General features: G+C 42.3%; 3 protein-coding genes across 5 annotated transcripts; 2 read left to right on the top strand and 1 right to left on the bottom strand.

Moving 5' to 3' along the window:
* Positions 1–50: 50 nt before the first annotated feature.
* On the top strand, positions 51–1,639 carry med20 (mediator complex subunit 20). Its single transcript, XM_077727084.1, has 4 exons — positions 51–209; positions 584–729; positions 908–1,161; positions 1,249–1,639. Exons 1-4 carry the CDS (start codon positions 196–198, stop codon positions 1,468–1,470), a joined length of 636 nt encoding a protein of 211 aa, XP_077583210.1. The 5' UTR covers positions 51–195; the 3' UTR covers positions 1,471–1,639.
* tmcc2 (transmembrane and coiled-coil domain family 2) lies at positions 241–17,480 on the bottom strand. 2 transcript variants are annotated; one of them, XR_013327713.1, is made up of 8 exons: positions 17,199–17,480; positions 15,668–16,060; positions 14,593–15,218; positions 13,848–13,983; positions 12,610–13,690; positions 9,452–9,504; positions 1,238–1,413; positions 241–1,051 (listed from the first exon to the last, which is right to left on the bottom strand). XR_013327713.1 is itself a non-coding variant. In XM_077727081.1 (5 exons), the coding sequence occupies exons 1-5, from the start codon at positions 17,199–17,201 to the stop codon at positions 13,391–13,393; spliced, it is 1,458 nt and encodes a 485-aa protein (XP_077583207.1). In that variant the 5' UTR covers positions 17,202–17,480; the 3' UTR covers positions 11,088–13,390. The 2 variants fall into 2 exon arrangements, 1 of the variants encoding a protein (XP_077583207.1); XM_077727081.1 differs by lacking the exons at positions 241–1,051; positions 1,238–1,413; positions 9,452–9,504 and having other exon boundaries at positions 11,088–13,690.
* Positions 2,110–9,171, top strand: usp49 (ubiquitin specific peptidase 49). 2 transcript variants are annotated; one of them, XM_077727079.1, is made up of 7 exons: positions 2,110–2,288; positions 3,817–3,888; positions 5,335–6,791; positions 7,259–7,460; positions 7,662–7,770; positions 8,154–8,359; positions 8,430–9,171. In XM_077727079.1, the coding sequence occupies exons 3-7, from the start codon at positions 5,403–5,405 to the stop codon at positions 8,531–8,533; spliced, it is 2,010 nt and encodes a 669-aa protein (XP_077583205.1). In that variant the 5' UTR covers positions 2,110–2,288; positions 3,817–3,888; positions 5,335–5,402; the 3' UTR covers positions 8,534–9,171. The 2 variants fall into 2 exon arrangements, with proteins under 2 accessions (XP_077583205.1, XP_077583204.1); XM_077727078.1 differs by having other exon boundaries at positions 2,111–2,288; positions 3,817–3,865.
* Positions 17,481–18,323: the final 843 nt, after the last annotated feature.

Consider the following 18,323-nt stretch of genomic DNA (forward strand, 5'->3'; position numbering starts at 1 on the left):
AGGACCTTTAGCAATGAACTTAAGGGACGCGATTTTGGCCCACAAAACTACTTTCAGACACAAAAGACACTGACACAAAATGGCCAACAAGTGATAACGAGTATGCCGATTATCTAGTCGTGCATTACGCATCTAGCTATGCATATAATTTATATATATGCGTAATACAACAGTAACGTCTGGAGGCAAGTAGAAATGGGAGTCACTTGGTGAGTTTTTGTACTTTTTTTTTTAAATGTATAGTACTTAGATACAGCGTTTGGAAGATATTAATCTTTTGGCAACGTGAAATTAAATGGAAACATGGAAGTCGTGCCCAAAATTTCCCTACAAATTAGTGCGTTCGTATTATTATTTGTTTTGTTGCATGAAAGGCATCAGATGGATAATAATGTGCAGGGCTTCTACTAGTGCAGTAATTCGAAATTCGCAAACTTAGCATATTGCCCCTAAATTTTGGAACAGTAGAAGTAAATTCTTTCATCTATCACACTTGCAGACAATAAAGTAGTTGTATATATTTATATGTATATCTTTCATCATTGTTATTACACATGAGGTCAACTCAATGTTTGTAACCCAGTGTGTGCCAGGTGCCAATTGCAGAGGGGAAAAGTGTGCAACAGACTGTTGATATGGTGCACAAGAAACTAGAGCAACTGGGAGCTGTGAAGCAAGGCAGCTTCTGCGTCGACTGTGAGACGTACCATGCAACTGGAAATGTCAGCGGTAATTGTTCACTCTCATTTCATTCTGCAGCCAATATTGTGTCAATTCGGCACACTTTGTGTTGATGGGACGGGAATCTGTTTATTGAAGTAATTTCTACCAATTGTTTCGTCTTAAGCAGAATCATCATGTTAAATGCAGAACAGAAATAATAGTGAGTTTGAACTTTGTCTTCCAGGTCAGCCCTCCAAGCTCTTATATGTGATGCACAATTCAGAAACCCCCCTAAGCTGTCTGGCTTTGTTTGAAAATGGGCCTTGCCTGGTAGCTGACGGCAATTTTGACGTCCTCATGGTGAAGCTAAAGAGTCACTTCCAGAACGCTAAGGGGCACAAAGTGGAGAGTCGAGGGTCACGATATCGATATTGTGACTTCCTCATCAAAGTTGGCACAGTGACTATGAGCTCAAGTGCCAGAGGAATAGCAGTAGAGGTATGGCAACACACACACTGCCAGACTGTAAAAATATCTATTTCTGCCACTTTTTCCTTTTTTTAACTTTCCCCACCCTTTCTGCAGGTAGAATATTGTCCATGTGTGGTTCCAGGGGACTGTTGGAATCTTATGAAGGAGTTCATACAGTCGTTTCTTGGCCCCAGTATCCCAGAGCTGCCATCTGCCTTTGTTTCCAAGCCTGAAGGCCTTTTTGCGCCGGCAGACTGTGTTGACACCATGACACAGTATCTGGAATTATTTAACAAACTGCGTAAACTGCAGATTCAAGGGAGTAATGTGCGTTGATTCCTAATGGATTTTTTTATACATATATTCCTAATCTATTCATCAGTTCTGGGTGAATCAAGAAGATAGCTGGCATCTAAGAAAGCCTGGCCTTTTCCTTGAATCATACAAACATAATATGTGAATACTTTTGATGAATGAATATTAAAATAAAAATGGTTAAGGAACAAATAAACAATCAGTGTAATCACTTGTCATAATGCATATACTAATAATACTAGAGATGTTCTCCATTCGATCACATTTTCAGAGAATATGAATCGGGTCATAAAGATCAGGTTTTTATTATGTAGTCTCGATGATTTATTGTTGCCTGGGGTTTTCCAAGTTAGCCAGTAGAGAGCCTGGTGGCTGTAGTTCATTTTGACCTTTTTCTTTCATGTGTATTTTAAATCTGGCATAAAAATTCACTGTAAATAGTCGTTTAAAGGTTATATCTTTTATGCATTCATCATCAAAGTATAACATGTTTCCACTTGCTCATCGGAACACATCTTTGAAACGTGTCATGAAATGAATACGAACCACGGCGATGGCACCGAGGTCAGGCTCCTCCTCGCCCAGTTTGGGGCTCCAAGTCGCGGTTATTGTTCCATGTGGCCTCGGTGGGGTGGGCGGACGTCGGCCGGTCCATCCTGCTGCCTGTTGTTCCGCCAGTCGACCAATGGGAGGCCGGCTGCTGATGAGCATCGGTCCAATGAGAGCGCCGGCGTCCGGGCTCGCTTCGAGAGTTGGGTTGTTCAATCTGAGTGAGGACAACAAGCAGTTTTTTCTTCTTCTTCCTCTCTTCTGTGCCGGATGGATGCGTTCTGGCGATGGTAATGTTACCCTCACCATATTCCTTTGATCACAATACAATATTCATCCTTAGGGGAAAAAGCCTTGCTCTCCATCAGAGATGTCAGCGGGGAGTTTCCACTCGCTTTGCGGCGCAGTGCGTTAGCTTAAGCGGGGTAATCAGCTTCGGCGACCGACAACAGCGGCTAGGTCAACTTCACTTAAACACGGCGGCCACGCGAACTAAGACTTCCATGTTATAACAACAAACCAGCGACTCCCAAAACTCGCGTTTATTCATCTGCGTTAAGTGATGGGAGGTGGGTGACATCATGGGACGGTGCGATCCCGATAGTCCGATGGAGGAGACGCGGTGGCGGCGAGGAACCAGCTTTGGGTTAGCATGGAGCGAGCGCGAGCTAACTTGGTGGCCGCGCTGCCTCAACAAAGTTGCTGGATGTTCTCGGAGAGAGAGGAAGAGGGGCTCTTCTTCACGCCCCTTTGTTCTGCCTCGACGCGGAGGTGGAGGCGGTGAGGTAGCCTAGCATGGCGTTTACGATCCGGGTAGAAAGAAGCGCTTGAACAATTGGGATTATTACAACCACGTTATAACACGCAGTACTATAGTAATACAGAACCATTAGCAACCGGGTTCCACGTAATCGGGTTTTTTTTAACCTATTCCCTGTGTAATTAAACATCATCGCATCAGTGTTGAGCTCAACAGATGTGATTTAGGGAGACTAGTGCTTGAATAATGACCCAGTAAAACTCTGAGGACATTTTCCGGGCTAGTCATAATAAACATTAATCTTGGTATTTCCATCTCGTTTTGCAGGGAGAAAAGAAGTGCATGTTTTTGGGCAATAATCTGTACCAAAAAGTACTTGGATCTTGTTTTTAAATCTAACTTAAAAAGCAATACATGTAGAGCACAAAAGCAGCAGAAATGCTGTTTTGATCCTCTTTTGTGCAAAACCCTCATGTGGAGTAAAAGTATTCAATAGCATGCAATCTTGGGTGCATCAAGTGGTTGTAATGTGCATTTGGATGGGGGAAATCAGCATTTGAATCATTTGCATATGCATGCACAAAAATTAAAATCATTTTTATGGGTTTATTTTCAAATCATATTTTCCGATGGCTTTGAGATTTTTACCCGAGGACCAAAAACCTCCATCCAGATGTATTCCTGATTAAATATGAATTATGACTACTGTTTTTTTTTTCTCCCGGTCCTTATTTGTTACCCCTTAATGAAGAAATCCCAGCTGTTTTTTTCACTTAAAAAGTAATGAATTGCTGTGCACTTTACACAATGGCGCCGCTAATGTGAACCTTGAAGTGGCCACATGATAAGCCGCATGAGTTCCAACTAGTTTGCTCAAATCCCACTCAAGGCACACAGATTAAACCCGGGATTCCTGGTGAACACGGTCACTCCAACAAGCAAGCGTGACATGTATTTGACTTGGAAGGGGACTTTGAATACTATGCCCACCTTTTAACTTGCCGTTTATTTGAAGTTTTATAAACGCCTACTCACTTTTGATTTGTATCTCCCCTCAGAATGTTCCAGTGGGTGCTGCTGACGACAGTGGATATGGCTGATAACACTGTACGTTACCCATTATTTATACCGTAAGACTGTCCTCCATTCCCTGCATGTGCTTTGAATGCATAGTTTTTCTATTTTAGAGTGTTGCCAAGATAACAGTTCTCATTTTATGGAAAGGAAGATGGATGGATGGATGGATTCTTGGTGTTACTTGTATTATTTGGTGTCGTAATGTGAGTTTTGAAATATCACCTATGCAGTTTCTTGACTATAGATGTAAAAAAAAAAAATAATGCAAAAGTAGCACAGAGATATTAACGTTGTCCTCAAATGAGGAACTAGTTTAGTAGTTACTAATTAAATTAGTTTGCTAGCTTCTGTTAGCCAGAATCCAGACATATATACATAGATGCCTTTCTTTAATTAGGCTTGTCAACGTCATCTTGGAAAAGTCCTTTCCAATGCATTTAATTTTATACATACTGGATCAAATATTGAAATGAATTGCCTGTAATTGGAAAATAATCTAACTTTAAGATAACATGAAGTTATTATCCTACAGTGCTGCAATATTCCTCAACTGCAATGTACCTTAATTACATTAATAATAATTACTATAATAATACAATGCTTCTTTAGTTTGACTTGGCTTGTTAAGTGTTGCTACAATGTGTGAAAAGGAGAATAAAGGAAAATTAAAAAGTGCAACACTTTATTCACACAATCATACAGAAACAAAAGCGGCAATTTATGTTTTTTTTCTATTTTTGTTAACGAGTCTCTGAAAAAAGCCATTAAATTATCTGTAGATATTGAAAACTTGTCATCTCATCAAATGTCTTCACTCAATATAGTCTTAGCACTCTACTTCAGTTTCCAAATGTGCACATTTTGTCAGAAAAGCAAGCAATGTCTTCATATCTCTAATTAAGAAGATGAAATTGAGGAATAGGGAATTGAGAATTTTGGGTCGTGATTTTGCCATCAGTGCAAATGATGAAAACTAATCACCTGTGAGGATTAATGGCTCGTCTTCGTATTATTCACATCCATACTAGCCTAATCTCCAAACGTTTTGGATTTAGCGTCATCTGATCAACGTACTGCCGGCCTAGTTAAAAATGACCTCCAAATTATGCAATAATGTCAGTTTTTGTAATGCCAGAGGTTTGAGAGCTGGAAGTGAGGAGAAATGAGGATACATATAAAAAAAGTGCATCCGTTAACAGTATATATGAAACATAAACAGAAAAAAGGACTAAAGTATTAACATACTCATCACTCTTCATTAAAGTATAAAGTACAAAGTAAAGTAAAAAGGAATGTATTAAGAAATATTAAAATTTACTTTAAAAAAGATAGAGGGGCTGTAAAACAAAAAAAATCATGCTATTTTTTTTTACCAAAGTTCTGTTAGCCTTTGATAATTTGTAACTTATTATAGAGGATTATCTAGAAAAAAGTCTTACTTTTCAAGCATTTTGGTGCCAGTTCAACTTAAATAATGGAATGCCAATTGCAACTTGCAGAATGACTTGCTACTCAACTAGAGGACCTGCGTCCTACCACTGAGGACCCCCCATGTGCATGTGGAGAGATGGATCGCTGTAAGCACGTGGTACGCCTTCGCCTGGGCCACGACCACTCCATCCTTAATCCCCAGAAATGGCACTGTGTGGACTGCAGCACCACCGATTCGGTGTGGGCTTGCCTCAAGTGCTCGCACGTGGCCTGCGGACACTTCATGGAGGAGCACTCGCTCAAACACTTTCAGGAGTCCCACCACCCGTTAGCCATGGAAGTGCGGGAATTGGACGTCTTCTGCTTTGCCTGCGGGGACTATGTACTCAACGACAACGCCGAAGGAGACCTCAAACTCCTCCGCGGGGCCCTGTCCACCGTCCGGAGTCCCGAAACACGCTCACTTCGCTCTTCTGCTTGGCGGGCGTACACCCACCGAGGCGGCAAGAGCGGACCCCAACCTGCCATGCAGCTAGCATTGCGCCACAGGAGGAAAACCCTCCTAGCTAAGATGCTTCAAAGGTGGATGAGCAAACATCAAGAGCTACAGGCGGAGCGGCAGGAGAAGCTGGAAGAGGCTAGGAGGCAAAAGAAAGAGGTGAAAAGGAGACTCTTGGAAGAGCTTGGGAACGTCCCCCCCAGAAAAAGCGCTCGGCTTCTAACTCAGGCGCCACGTTCAACTATCACACTCATCCCCTGTAAGTTTCGAGACCCTCCGGAACGCCTAGCTCCATCTCCCGCCCCTCCTAAGAAGCCTTCCCTTCTCGCCTTGTCGCGGAAGTCGCCCCCGAACGGCAGAACCTCAAAACTGAGGCGGTACTACTCGGCCCACTCGGCTACCCGCCGACGTTTGGCCCCGGGGGTTACGGGTCTGCGTAATCTGGGGAACACGTGCTATATGAACTCCATCTTGCAAGTGCTGAGTCACTTGCAGAAATTCAGGGAGTGTTTTCTCACTTTGGACCTTTGTGAGACGGAGGAGCTCCTGGCTAAGAACAACAACTCGAACGGGGTGAAGGCGGTGGTCGGCGGCGGTAACGCGCCGTTGACTTCATGCCCCCTGGGCCGGGTGGGAAATCTGACTTTGGGTGAAAAGGAAAGCGCCCCGCCTACCCCGCAGACTGGCGAGTTAGTCCAACCTAAGGAGCCTCGTTGCTCCACCCGCCAACAGATGTCTCTGTGCCACGAGTTGCATACACTTTTCAGGGTCATGTGGTCGGGTCGTTGGTCTCTGGTGTCTCCCTTCGCCATGCTGCACTCCGTGTGGAACCTCATCCCGGCTTTCCGCGGCTACGACCAGCAGGACGCGCAGGAGTTCTTGTGTGAGCTGTTGGACAAGGTGCAACAAGAGTTGGACACAGAGGGCTCCAAGCGACGGATCGTCATCCCCATCACCAAGAGGAAGCTCTCCAAACAAGTGCTAAAGGTCCTCAACACCATCTTTCATGGGCAGCTACTCAGCCAGGTGAGTGTGGCAGCATGTACACAAAGCAAAGTCCAATCTCCGGTTTTCGGACGTTTGGTCGCCGGTCTTTTGGTCGCCAGTGAAATGGTGACAGAGAGTTTACTGTTGAAGCCAGCTCTCAAAATTATATTCACGAGAGAAAGTTTAATATCCATGTACTGTTTAATATCTACATTTGACCGGCGACCAAAAGGGACCAAAAGACCAGCGACCAAACGTCCGGTCACGAAATCTCTTGCCTGACCTTTAAATTACAACAAATATCCACAAAAAGTGAGTGAGAAAGTCTTTTCCACGTACTTTGAGTAATCATTTTACTTTGTAAAGAAATACAAATAATGCACTTTATCTTGATGGCAGGAAATGTTTTTCCAATGTTGCCTGTTTTAACCCTTTGACTGCCTAAAGCACATTTTTAGGGAAAGTTTAAACAGTTTAAATAGCTGAAATGCATGTATTGTGTCCAGGTGACGTGTCTGTCCTGCAAGCACAAGTCAAACACAGTTGAGCCATTCTGGGACTTGTCCTTGGAGTTTCCCGAACGCTACCATAGTGTCAACAAAGGCTCCACGGCCTACCAGCGCAGCTGCACCCTCACCGAAATGCTGTCCAAGTTCACAGAGATGGAAGCACTGGAAGGCAGCATTTATGCCTGTAACCACTGCAACAGTGAGTGGGGTCCTTTAAACTGTGTCACTGAAGATTGGGTTTTTATCCACTTTTCGAAAAACCCCTTAACATCGTTAATCCGATGACTCCCTGTTTTAATTCAAGATTTTTTCCACTGTGTCACATTCTGTTAAATCTGCCATTTAAGTCGTCTCATTTTCATGTAATAATTAGACTTGTCTGTCTGGTGTGATTTGGTAGAAAGAAGAAGGAAAACATCCCACAAGCCTTTAGTCCTTTCAGAAGCCCATAAGCAGCTTCTGATCTATCGTTTACCTCAGGTTCTGCGGCTACACCTCAAGCGCTTCAGGCAAGTGTCCGTCTTTTTACGTGCAGCATTTCAAAGAGCAGCTTTATAAAAAACATTTTCAAAAAATAGGCATTCACAATCCATTCCTAAATGGCACACGCTACTTTACTTTGAACAACCCATTTGAACCAATGTGCAGCATCTGTAGTTTTATCGTTAAGTCTCCTGAAACGATGGCAAGCTCCAAGTTTTGTCACGTACATTTTGTAGAAAACATAAGACTTTTTAAGTGCGCCCTGTAGTCGTAAAAATACTGTATTTGCCTTTAACTTGCTTGAACTTGTGTTACAATTCTATGGTCTCAGACAAGATCAGGACTTCTATAGTCGTTATGTCTAACCGATGTATATTGTGATGATTAAAAACCAAAATCATTGTCGCAGGTGGTCCGGGAGGAACCACCGGGAGAAAATCGGTGTCCACGTGGCCTTCGACCAGGTTCTCAACATCAAACCCTACTGCTGCACTGGCTCGGGTCACTCTGTCCACAGAGGGGGGTACACTTACGACCTATCGGCTGTGGTGATGCACCACGGCAAAGGCTTTGGCTCAGGGCACTACACTGCATACTGCTACAACACAGAAGGAGGTGAGGATGCTGGTAAAATGCATGGTGGTCACCAACACCTCCCATCTAACCACCCTTATGTGCTCTTCAGGTTTCTGGGTCCACTGCAACGACTCCGAGATGAAGGTTTGCAGTGTGGAGGAAGTGTGCAACACTCAGGCCTACATTCTATTCTACACCCAGAGGTCTGCTTAAGGACTTCTTGCTGTGAGCCAGAGCGGCATTTATGAAAAAATTCCATACCCAAAAGTCACTCAGCATTAAGTAAAGCAATCAGCCTTTATATGATGTTCTCGGTGGTGACGGCAATTGTGTTTCGGACCAAAAATTTGCTATTTTATTTTTAAATTTGAGTAGGGGGATGCTGAAAATGTCAAACTAAGATGCAGAGACCACCGAGAACATCATGTAAGTGTAGCAGGGAATCAAACGCCCTAATTTAAGACTCAGAAACCTCCGCCAAAGTATACAGAAGTTGAGGAGCGCTCAGCTCATCTGTTAACCTCATTACCGTCATTTTTTTTACACCAAGTCCCACCGCCCCAAAAAAATGCACAAATAAGTCGGCCATATGTCACATTTTGGGGGCTAATTATAATTTATAAGTGACAAAGAACAAACATATCTTACCCATTGACATAACATATCAACAATTATTTATGTCACCATTGCCTTAACATCCAAATTAGTTCTTTCAATCTCATTCCTACTATATCATATTATCATGATATATTATTACATATAATATATTATTATTAGTAGCAGTAATAGTATAAAATTAGCACCAAATAGACAAAAAATAGGACTATGAGAGTAAAGTCACAATGAGAATAAAGTCATAATATATCTTTATACTGCATTTATGCATGTTATGGATGCAGTACAGCTAGTTTAGCCAAATTATCTTATAAATACTTTGCGTAGCACTGAACCAACCACCTGTTCTCATAAGTCTTTTTTTGTAATGTTGAGATTTTCTCTTCTCTTTTACAATATGGAATTTCTTTTAGTCATATGATTTTAATCCTGTAATATCATAACTTTATTCTCATAGTCCTATTTTCTTGTCTTTACTGATTTGGCCCTAAAATGTCATTATACATCACAACTCACCAGCAAATCCTGAAAATCTTCAACTTCAGTATTATTTGTCAAATCCACCAATTCTGTAAGTAGAAAGCACACATAGATGTCTTATTAACTACTCAAAAAACAATTAACCAAAGTTACAGACCCAGACAAATTATGGAAAAAGTGCAGTTTATAGTCCATGAAATACGGTATTACATTTTCATCATAGCCATTACAAAAGAAAAGTCACAATACAGCACAAGGCAGTCAACTTATCTCACACTGACTGACAGAATTCCCAAAAAGACACATTTCATCAACTTTTTGTGAAAACTAAGCCTTTTTTTGTATTCCTAGACTTAGAAACAATTATACATAGCCATTGTGATTGGAATTCTTTCATAAATGAAGCTCCAGGTAGACCAGCAGACGTCGTATTCTGTCCTACTGAAGATCCGGTGCTGTCTTTTGCATTTTTTAGGGGTTTAAAAATAAAATAAAAAGATCATTTATGTTGAGACTGACAACCAAGCGGGCACACGTGCTGATCCTGAAACAGCATTTTATATTAAACAAAGATTCCAAATTTCAGGACTTTTTTGGTTTTCCTCCCATAGAACTGTTTGTTTTTGTAGCTTTACATACATTGAGGAGGAGAGGATAGACCAGCTTACTTGAAAGACCATTCAGAAAAGCCCAGACAGACTGTGTTACATGTGGTTGGGATTTTCAGTTGACTTTTTAAATCCTTTTTTTTTCATGGTAAAATGTCACTTTTTTTCTGACTCATCCATCCCACATCATCATATCGGTTCCCGGCTCGGATTGTTCTCGCCGTGGGTTCACTTGAGTTCATTTTGACATGAAAATAAGCGAAAAAAGGACACTTGACTGACGTATAAGAGTGGTTTATCTTGCTGCTTTTAGCTTTGTGATTGTTTTTTTTTTTAATTTTTATTCCCCCCTTTTGTTTTAACATTGCAGTCCCCATTCACCTCCTCTTTCTCCCAAATGACTGCATGTGTAGATGAGGCCAACGATGGAAACAAGCCACTGCAGAAGTGATGAATGTTTTCTTTTCAAGAGACATTTTGGTACCTTACGTTTTAGCACCTGAAAAGCAATATATTGTAAATCTTAAACCTTTAACAGGTATTTAAGATCAAATCAGGAATTTTTTTTTCTACTCTGCTCTTTCTTATTAAAGTCTTTAGAATTTGCTATCTAACTGGAGAAAGCAACACTTGCGTTTGATACGAGTCAAATCCACACTACATTTGTTATCTCCAAGTCCGAAACAATCTTAAATGACGATGAATGTCCTACTACTTAGAGGTCAGGTGAGTTCTGTTCTGTACTGTAAGAATACATGTCATCAATGTAATGGTCATATGGGTTTGCCTGACTGTAATTATTAAAAACATGAAGTTAAGTCTAGTCCACATTTGTATTATTTCTATTAATGTTTTCCTCCTAGCACAAATGATACCATTACACTTTTGGGTGGCTCAGATTCCAACACTTGGCTGTATCGATGCCTGGGCGGACATTTGGTCACCTGGATGTTTGGTCCCCTGTGTTGGTCTGGCGACCAAACGTCCGAGTACCTAATTGATGAACTTTGAAAATATACTAACCCTCATCAAATCGTGTGTGCTATGAAAGAAAGATAACCAAATTTGCAATAAAACCAATATTTATTTGTTTACCTTATTTTTTGCAAACTGGATAGAAACATTGACACAAATTAACATGCCAGTTGATTTGACAATGTGGACGAAAGCAGTACAACAGTGGCGTGGCATGAAATATCAGGTATAGCAGGAGAACAGTTCACAAGATAAGAAACTTTTTAGTAGCTAAATGTGAAACAGCAGCCACAAATGAGTCTTAAAAGGCCTCCCTGCAACCATCTGGAAATGGTAATGGTCTAACAAATAAACATTTCATGGGGTAAACCTGCACGTTAAATCTAGAACAAGGGTGTTAGACTTGGGTTGGTTTTAAAGTCAACTTGATTTCATGTGAGCTAGACCATTTTAGATATATTTAGATTTTTTTTATATAAATGGATTAAAAGCCCTGAATATTCAGTTTTTTTATATATCTAAAACAATGTTTATTTTAGCCTTTTTAAAAATATGTTTTGATTTTAAAAAATGATTTTTGAACAAAAAACAGAAATATCGATTAAAAAATGATAATTATTGATTTAAAAAGGGGGAAAATCAGGAAATTTAATAAACAAAATTTCACATTGGTCGACCTCTAATTAAAATTCCATCCCGTGCAGGTGCACCCAATGAAGCTTCCAGTGAATTTATCTCTAGCATAGAGTGAAATCCATATTGTCATGAGTTAAAATGTCAGCTGGTTTCATTGCACACGTGAGAACATGCATGATGAGCGCATAAACATTCATGAGGGGAAAAACATTTCCTCTCAAATAAGCTTCAACGTGAAAGTGGGCTTCCGTCCCACCCAGAAACTGTCCATCCTCATATAATCTTGTTTTCGCCTCCTCCCACATTGTCCCGACTAAAAAATTCTGCAACCATCTTACGTGATAAAAAAGGAACCTCCCACTAATTGCAATTTTATGATGTTTTGGTGCAACCCCCTCAGAAAGAGACACCCTTGAATGGGATTGACCTGGTAAATAAAAGGCAAAACAATCAAACAAGAAATACCCTATGAGAAACTTTAGAGGGGAAAAAATACGATGAAAATGTTTTTGGTGACAGCAGTGAAAATCCATGATTGCTCATTGTTCATAAGAGGAGTGGCAGGATGTTATTCTGTCCATCTTCTCGTGTGGGTCGCGTAATCAGGCCAGAAGGAAAGCCAGTGTAGCTCATTTTCTATGGTGGGCTTCTAAAGCTTTGTCCCAACATATTTGTGCATTTTTCTTATTTTGTTCTGATTGGACAAACATTTTGATGGTGGTATTGAAGTATTTTTTTATTTTTTTAATGCTATGAGGCTACCATTAGATTATTTTGGCAAATATTATTGATAAAGAGAGTGGTATATCTCAATTTTGTCCATTTTGCAAGAACACATTCTCAACTTAATTGTCTGCTGCCCAGTAGTGGTCAAAGAGTCCATCACAAAGTATCTATTAATACTATTTACTAAATAAAGCACTCAATTGACCTTTTGCAAACCCCACTTCCAAAATATACATTGACCAATCATACCTTTTAGAGCAGGGGTCTACAAACTGATCTTCAAGGGCTGCTGTGGTTACAAGATGTTGTTCCAAACCAAACATTTTAATCAATGAGATTTCTGCAGAAAACAAGAAGCAGCTGACTGCAATCCACTGATTACACTTCTGAGATACCAGATTGGTGGAAAGGTTTCCTGTTGTGGGATGGAACAAATACCTGCACCCACTTCCTGGAATTAATTACTCTAGCCAATGGATCGAGTTGATGGTTTTAATGCTAGAAACTGCCACAAAAGGCAAAAAATATATGTTCTGTAATTGAATGTTATATTTTAGTAGGACATCATTATAATAGCTTTTAATTTTGCTTCAATTTTAATGATTGCTCCAAATTAAAGAACTTACAACACATGGACTTTTTGCAAAAAGGTCAATTATAATAATAAAAGTGCATTTTTTTTGCAAAACTACACTGCTTATCTGTGTCAAAATAATGATATCAACATTAGATTTTAGAATTTATCTGAAAGATATGCCTTTTTTTGGATGGTTAAACTTAAAAATGGACAAATATGGAGTTAGCCCACTATAGTTTTTACTGTTGTACTATTTTTGATGCAGACCAATAAAAAGTCAGGACAACTGACAGCCTATTCCCAAGAGAAATATAAATTTGAGACAATATTTGAGTGCTTTTTAAGAAAATAAAACAAGCCAAAGAAAAACCCACAAAGGTGTCAAGAGGACAGATTTTAGGAGGCCACAAGGGTTGAAGAAGAAACTCGCTCCAGTTTCCTTCTTGGTACAGCTTAGCTGGGTAGAAGCCAAGGCTCCAAAAAGTCCCAATGCTTCCACAAAACGAAGAGCAGCAAAGTGAGCAAGACAGTAGTGCCCACCCGAGCTCGCGTCTTCATCAGCGGCGTGATGAAGTTGGCCAAGGTGGACACGAAGACCAGTAGTACGGCCATGAGTGCCAGGATGACGTTAATGAGCTTGCCCAACAGGGCGCGGGCGTTGGCGTTCTCTACGCCTTCTAGTTGGACCACCTGCTGTTGTTGCTGTTGAAGTTCCAGTTTGGTGACCCGTGTCAAGCACGACTCCACTGCCTCCTTCCAGTGGTGGAAAAACAGCAGAAAATTAGCATGCACACTGGGTTCGCAATAGAGCAACTTATATTTGAACTGGCTAGTCAATAATATGCGATGTTAGGGTTTGTGTTTGGTTCTTTCAAGGTTGACACTATTATTATGAGATCAGATGATTTACCTGAATGTCTCTTGCTCTCTCATATGACTGGTATGCCACTTTTTCCTCCATACTGGCTAATTCCTGTTTGAGATTGCTCATTTCATTCTGATGAAGTTCTGTTAAGTCGCTCAGTTGCTCTTCAAGTCGTTCATATCTGAATAAAAAAAAATCAATATATCATTGGAAACAATATTAGTATATATTGTCAAAAAACTCTATAATTGCCAATGACCAACATGACTTTATATTTGTCATTTTTAAATCATTTTTTCTGTGTTTTTAGTTTAAAAATCATTTTGTAAAATGTAAAAATATATATTTAAAAAAGCTAAAATAAACATTGTTTTAGATCTATAAAAACTGAATATTCAAGGCTTTTAATCCAGTTCTATTATTCTATTATTTTTTTAATTTCTCTTCCCATCTAATTTAAAACTGGGTTATTTTGGTTCAGATGCAGCTGCGCCTCTCCCCTCCTTGCTCTCTCATGCTCTATTCACAGCCTCGCCTAAGTATACCCAGAGGAAAACCACACAGGCCTAGGGAGAACATGCAAACTCCAGACAGGTGGACTGACCTGGATTTGAATCCAAGTCTCCAGCTGTGTTGTTATAAATAATAATAATAATAAATAATTGCCATTATGCCTTTTTTTTGTCTTAAATTTCTGCCCCCTCCATCAGCCAGGCCGCAAAAAAATAGAACGATCTTTAGCGGTCTCCAGTGAAAAAAAAAATGGGTACCGCTAATGTGTAGGATATACCTGTATCTCTCTTCTTGCAGGCACTGCGTCATGTAAGAGTAGTCGCTCTGAAGTTGTCCCTTCATGTCCTCGATGGTGTCCTCCATGTGAGCCTGGCTGCCTTTAATCTCCTGCAAGCTCTCCAAGAGCGAGTCCCACGAGCTGTGCACGTGATGGTGGTGGTGATGGTGTCCCTCCAACCTGGGACTCCCCATGGTAGGCCCTAACATGCCACCACCTCCTCCTCCTCCTCCCGCCCCGCCAGAGTTGCTGCCCGGTGCAGAACCGGACGTGGCGCTGGAACACTCGTCGTCGCTGCCGTACTTGGGGCTGGACACCAGCGTGGCGCTTCCGCTGAGGGCGCGGGGTGTGGGGGTGTCGTCGGGGTGTCCGCCGACTCCGTCTTCTAACGTGTCCTTGAGGTGGGCGATGTTATCCGCACTGCCGAACTTGTTCCTGATGAGACTGGCAAACTCTCTGGGTTTGGAGACCACGGCGGTGTGAGTGAGGGCCGACACTCCGCCTTTCACGCCTTCCACCACGCCGCCTCCGAAACCGCTTATCCCTGCACGGACGTTGGCACCCACGTCCTTCAGTCCTTGTTGCATATCACGTAGCACATCCTTGGGCTGTCGGGCTGGTCCATTCTGCACAGTGCGAGAATAATCAAATGTGCCATTACATCTTTGCCAGTCTGACTTGGATTTCATTCATTCATTCATTCATTCATTTTTGGTACACTACATTATCTTCATTGTGGGGGTGCTGGAGCAAGAATAAAGAATGTGGACACCATCAATGGGGAAATTTGGGTACCCGGACGTTTGGTAGACGGACGTTTGGTAGACGGACGTTTGGTAGACGGACGTTTGGTAGACGGACATTTGGTAGACGGACATTTGGTAGACGGACATTTGGTAGACGGACATTTGGTAGACGGACATTTGGTAGACGGACATTTGGTAGACGGACATTTGGTAGACGGACATTTGGTAGACGGACATTTGGTAGACGGACATTTGGTAGACGGACATTTGGTAGACGGACATTTGGTAGACGGATGTTTGGTAGACTGACGTTTGGTAGACGGACTCACCTGCTCTATCTCCTTGAGCTTCTTATGGTAATGTTCTAGCTTCTTGTGCAAGTGTGCGATGGTCTGTGCTGACTTTTGGTTCTTCTTCTCAAACACCTGCTTAATCCTGGATGCCTGTTGCTTGTCGGCGTTGTGGGCTAACTTCAGGTACTCGGCAACGTTGTCGTCTCGGGCCTCCTGCTCCACCCGGATCTGCTCGGTCACCTTCAAGATTTTCTGTTGCAGGTGCTCCAGAGCGGCCCGGGTTCGTTGGGGCTCGCCGCATCCCGCGCCACCCTCGGTGCCACCGGACGCTGCGCCCGCCGCCGCGCCCTCTGCGCTAATATTGGTGTCAGAACCTCCATGGCTGGCAGTGGAGGGAAGGCTGAGAGTTGTGGCCTCGTTCTTGTCCAGCTGGGAGGACGACAAGATAGGGTTGAGATTAGAAATGATCTTAAATGAACGTTGCCCGTCAAAATAAATTTGGATGATTGTAGCCAGTTTGGAAAAAAAACATGGACGATTGTTTTTTTCATGAGAAAATGGAATTAACTTAAAACCAAGATGGCAGTCATGTGATAATACTGACAAACTTGAAATAATTTTGATGCATGTTTTCCGCTTGTGACTTTGAAAGTTAACTCTTTTAGTGACAATGACGGAAGTCTATTTACTGGTAATTTAAATGAATTCACGACCAGTTGACATTCAATTAATTTAAAATGGGAGGGTGCCCTCCTAGATTGGATGTATATTATCACCAATGGCAACTAACAAGTTCACATTTAGTAGCAAGAGTAGATTAGAAGTAGTAGTTAGTAGTAGTTTAGAGTGTTCTACTAGCCTACCATGCAGGTTTGAGGATGTGGGAGGAAACCTGAGTACTAGGAAAACCAGTACAAACTACTCCAAGTCCAAAATAATGCAAAAGGTACACACAGAGCTGAAATGATTGAGATATTTGAAGTGAAGAAATAACACGATTGATCTGAAGGGGATTCCCTTTCCCCGCACGGTTGCGTACGTGGCAGATGGCGTAGCATTTTAATGCCCATCTGACGTCAAAACAGTGTAATGAGAGCCCGCAAACATCAGCTCAGGGAGACACATGACACCGAACATCTACAATGCCGTGCTCTAATTTCTCCGGCCGGATCAGTGGGAGGCTTTATACGCATTTAACCGGCACGGCGGTTTGATACCGAGAGCTATGAAGGGGCTTGCGAACAACCCCCCTCTCCCATTGAAAGTAGGTTACGATCACAATGTAATGGAGAGGAAGAAAAAACAGACGAGCTCCCGTGGGATAAAGTGGGATGCGGGAAGACGCGGCTGCCGGTGTGATGGCGTTGCCACCTGGCCGTGTCTTCACATTCGACTAACGCGAGTCAGCAGGGTGGGGTGGGGCTGGGGTATATGTGATGAAGATGGAAGTGACACCCGGCATCAAAAGAAGCGGCCGGCAACACCACGCAGGGTGGATGAGGACGAGAGGACGAGGATGAGGATGAGTCACGCACGAGCAGGCGAGGAAACAAACGAGAAACGTTACCATACTGCTTTAATCCAATTTGGGCTGTTTGCGTTCCAGGCCCATTCTCCTGGCGCCCCCCTCCTCCTCCTCCTCCTCCTCCTCCTCCTCCTATTCTCCTCCTCACCTCCCCCCACCCCCACCCCACTCCTAGCTTCACCCTCAGCCGACGCCTGGCCGACGATCACCTCAACTCGTCCCGTGCCTCTCCATTGTTGACGGCGTCGACATCCGCAGCGTCCTCGCCGGCCGCTCCGGTCTAGTTTTGGCTCTCTCTCTCTTTTTCTCAGTTTGAAGCCCCCCCCTCCCACCGCTCTCTGGGTGCAAATGCTGCCCGTCCCTGCCCTGTAATGGAGGTGGGAACAGATGATGGCGGGGGTGGGGACGGTTGAGAGCTTAGCGCAGGCGTACAGCCGCCGCCATCGCTGCTGTAGGAGTTGAGGTGAGGGAGGGGCTAGAGGGAGGACAGGGGGGGCCCGTGGGGAAAGGAGGGGCGGGGGCCTGCAGGCCATTGCAAGACCAATAAAAAAAATATATATATGGTGTGTTCCATTACTGCCAGGTTGATGATTCAGGCTATGTTTCAAACAGTGGTTTTTATGCCTGACTTCGGTGCAGGCAAGATAGGTTCGATTCCCACGCCGTGGTGGCGTGATTGTGAGTGTGGATGGTTGTTTGTCTCCTCGTGCCCTGTGATTGGCTGGCCATCGATTCAGGGTGTCATCTGGGATGGATCCAGCACCCCTAGTGAGGATAAAGCAGATCAGAAAATCAGATGTCATTAATAAAGCAATATAGTTTTTGTGTTCTAGAGGTTGTTAATAAACGTTATTAATCATTTTAATTAATAAATTTCATTTTTTTTGGCATTGGAGAATGGCATGCATTAATGGTTATTATTAAAGGGATAGAAAGACTATTTTTACTGACATAATAAACAAAAAACAATCTTAGTTGGTACCTCAAATGTGCATACTTTTGTGACCTAATAATGAATTCACACTACTTTGCTGAGATTTAATGTTTGAATTTAGCATTTTGAATGTAACATCTGCTTGATTGAGTGATTCCTTTATTATTTCAGATTATTTTAGACAGTTTACCACTTTTGTTTACACTTCTGTTTGTTTATACTAATAAATATTT

The sequence above is a fragment of the Stigmatopora nigra genome, chromosome 10, assembly GCF_051989575.1.
Source record: "Stigmatopora nigra isolate UIUO_SnigA chromosome 10, RoL_Snig_1.1, whole genome shotgun sequence".
In the NCBI taxonomy this organism is placed as follows: domain Eukaryota; kingdom Metazoa; phylum Chordata; class Actinopteri; order Syngnathiformes; family Syngnathidae; genus Stigmatopora; species Stigmatopora nigra.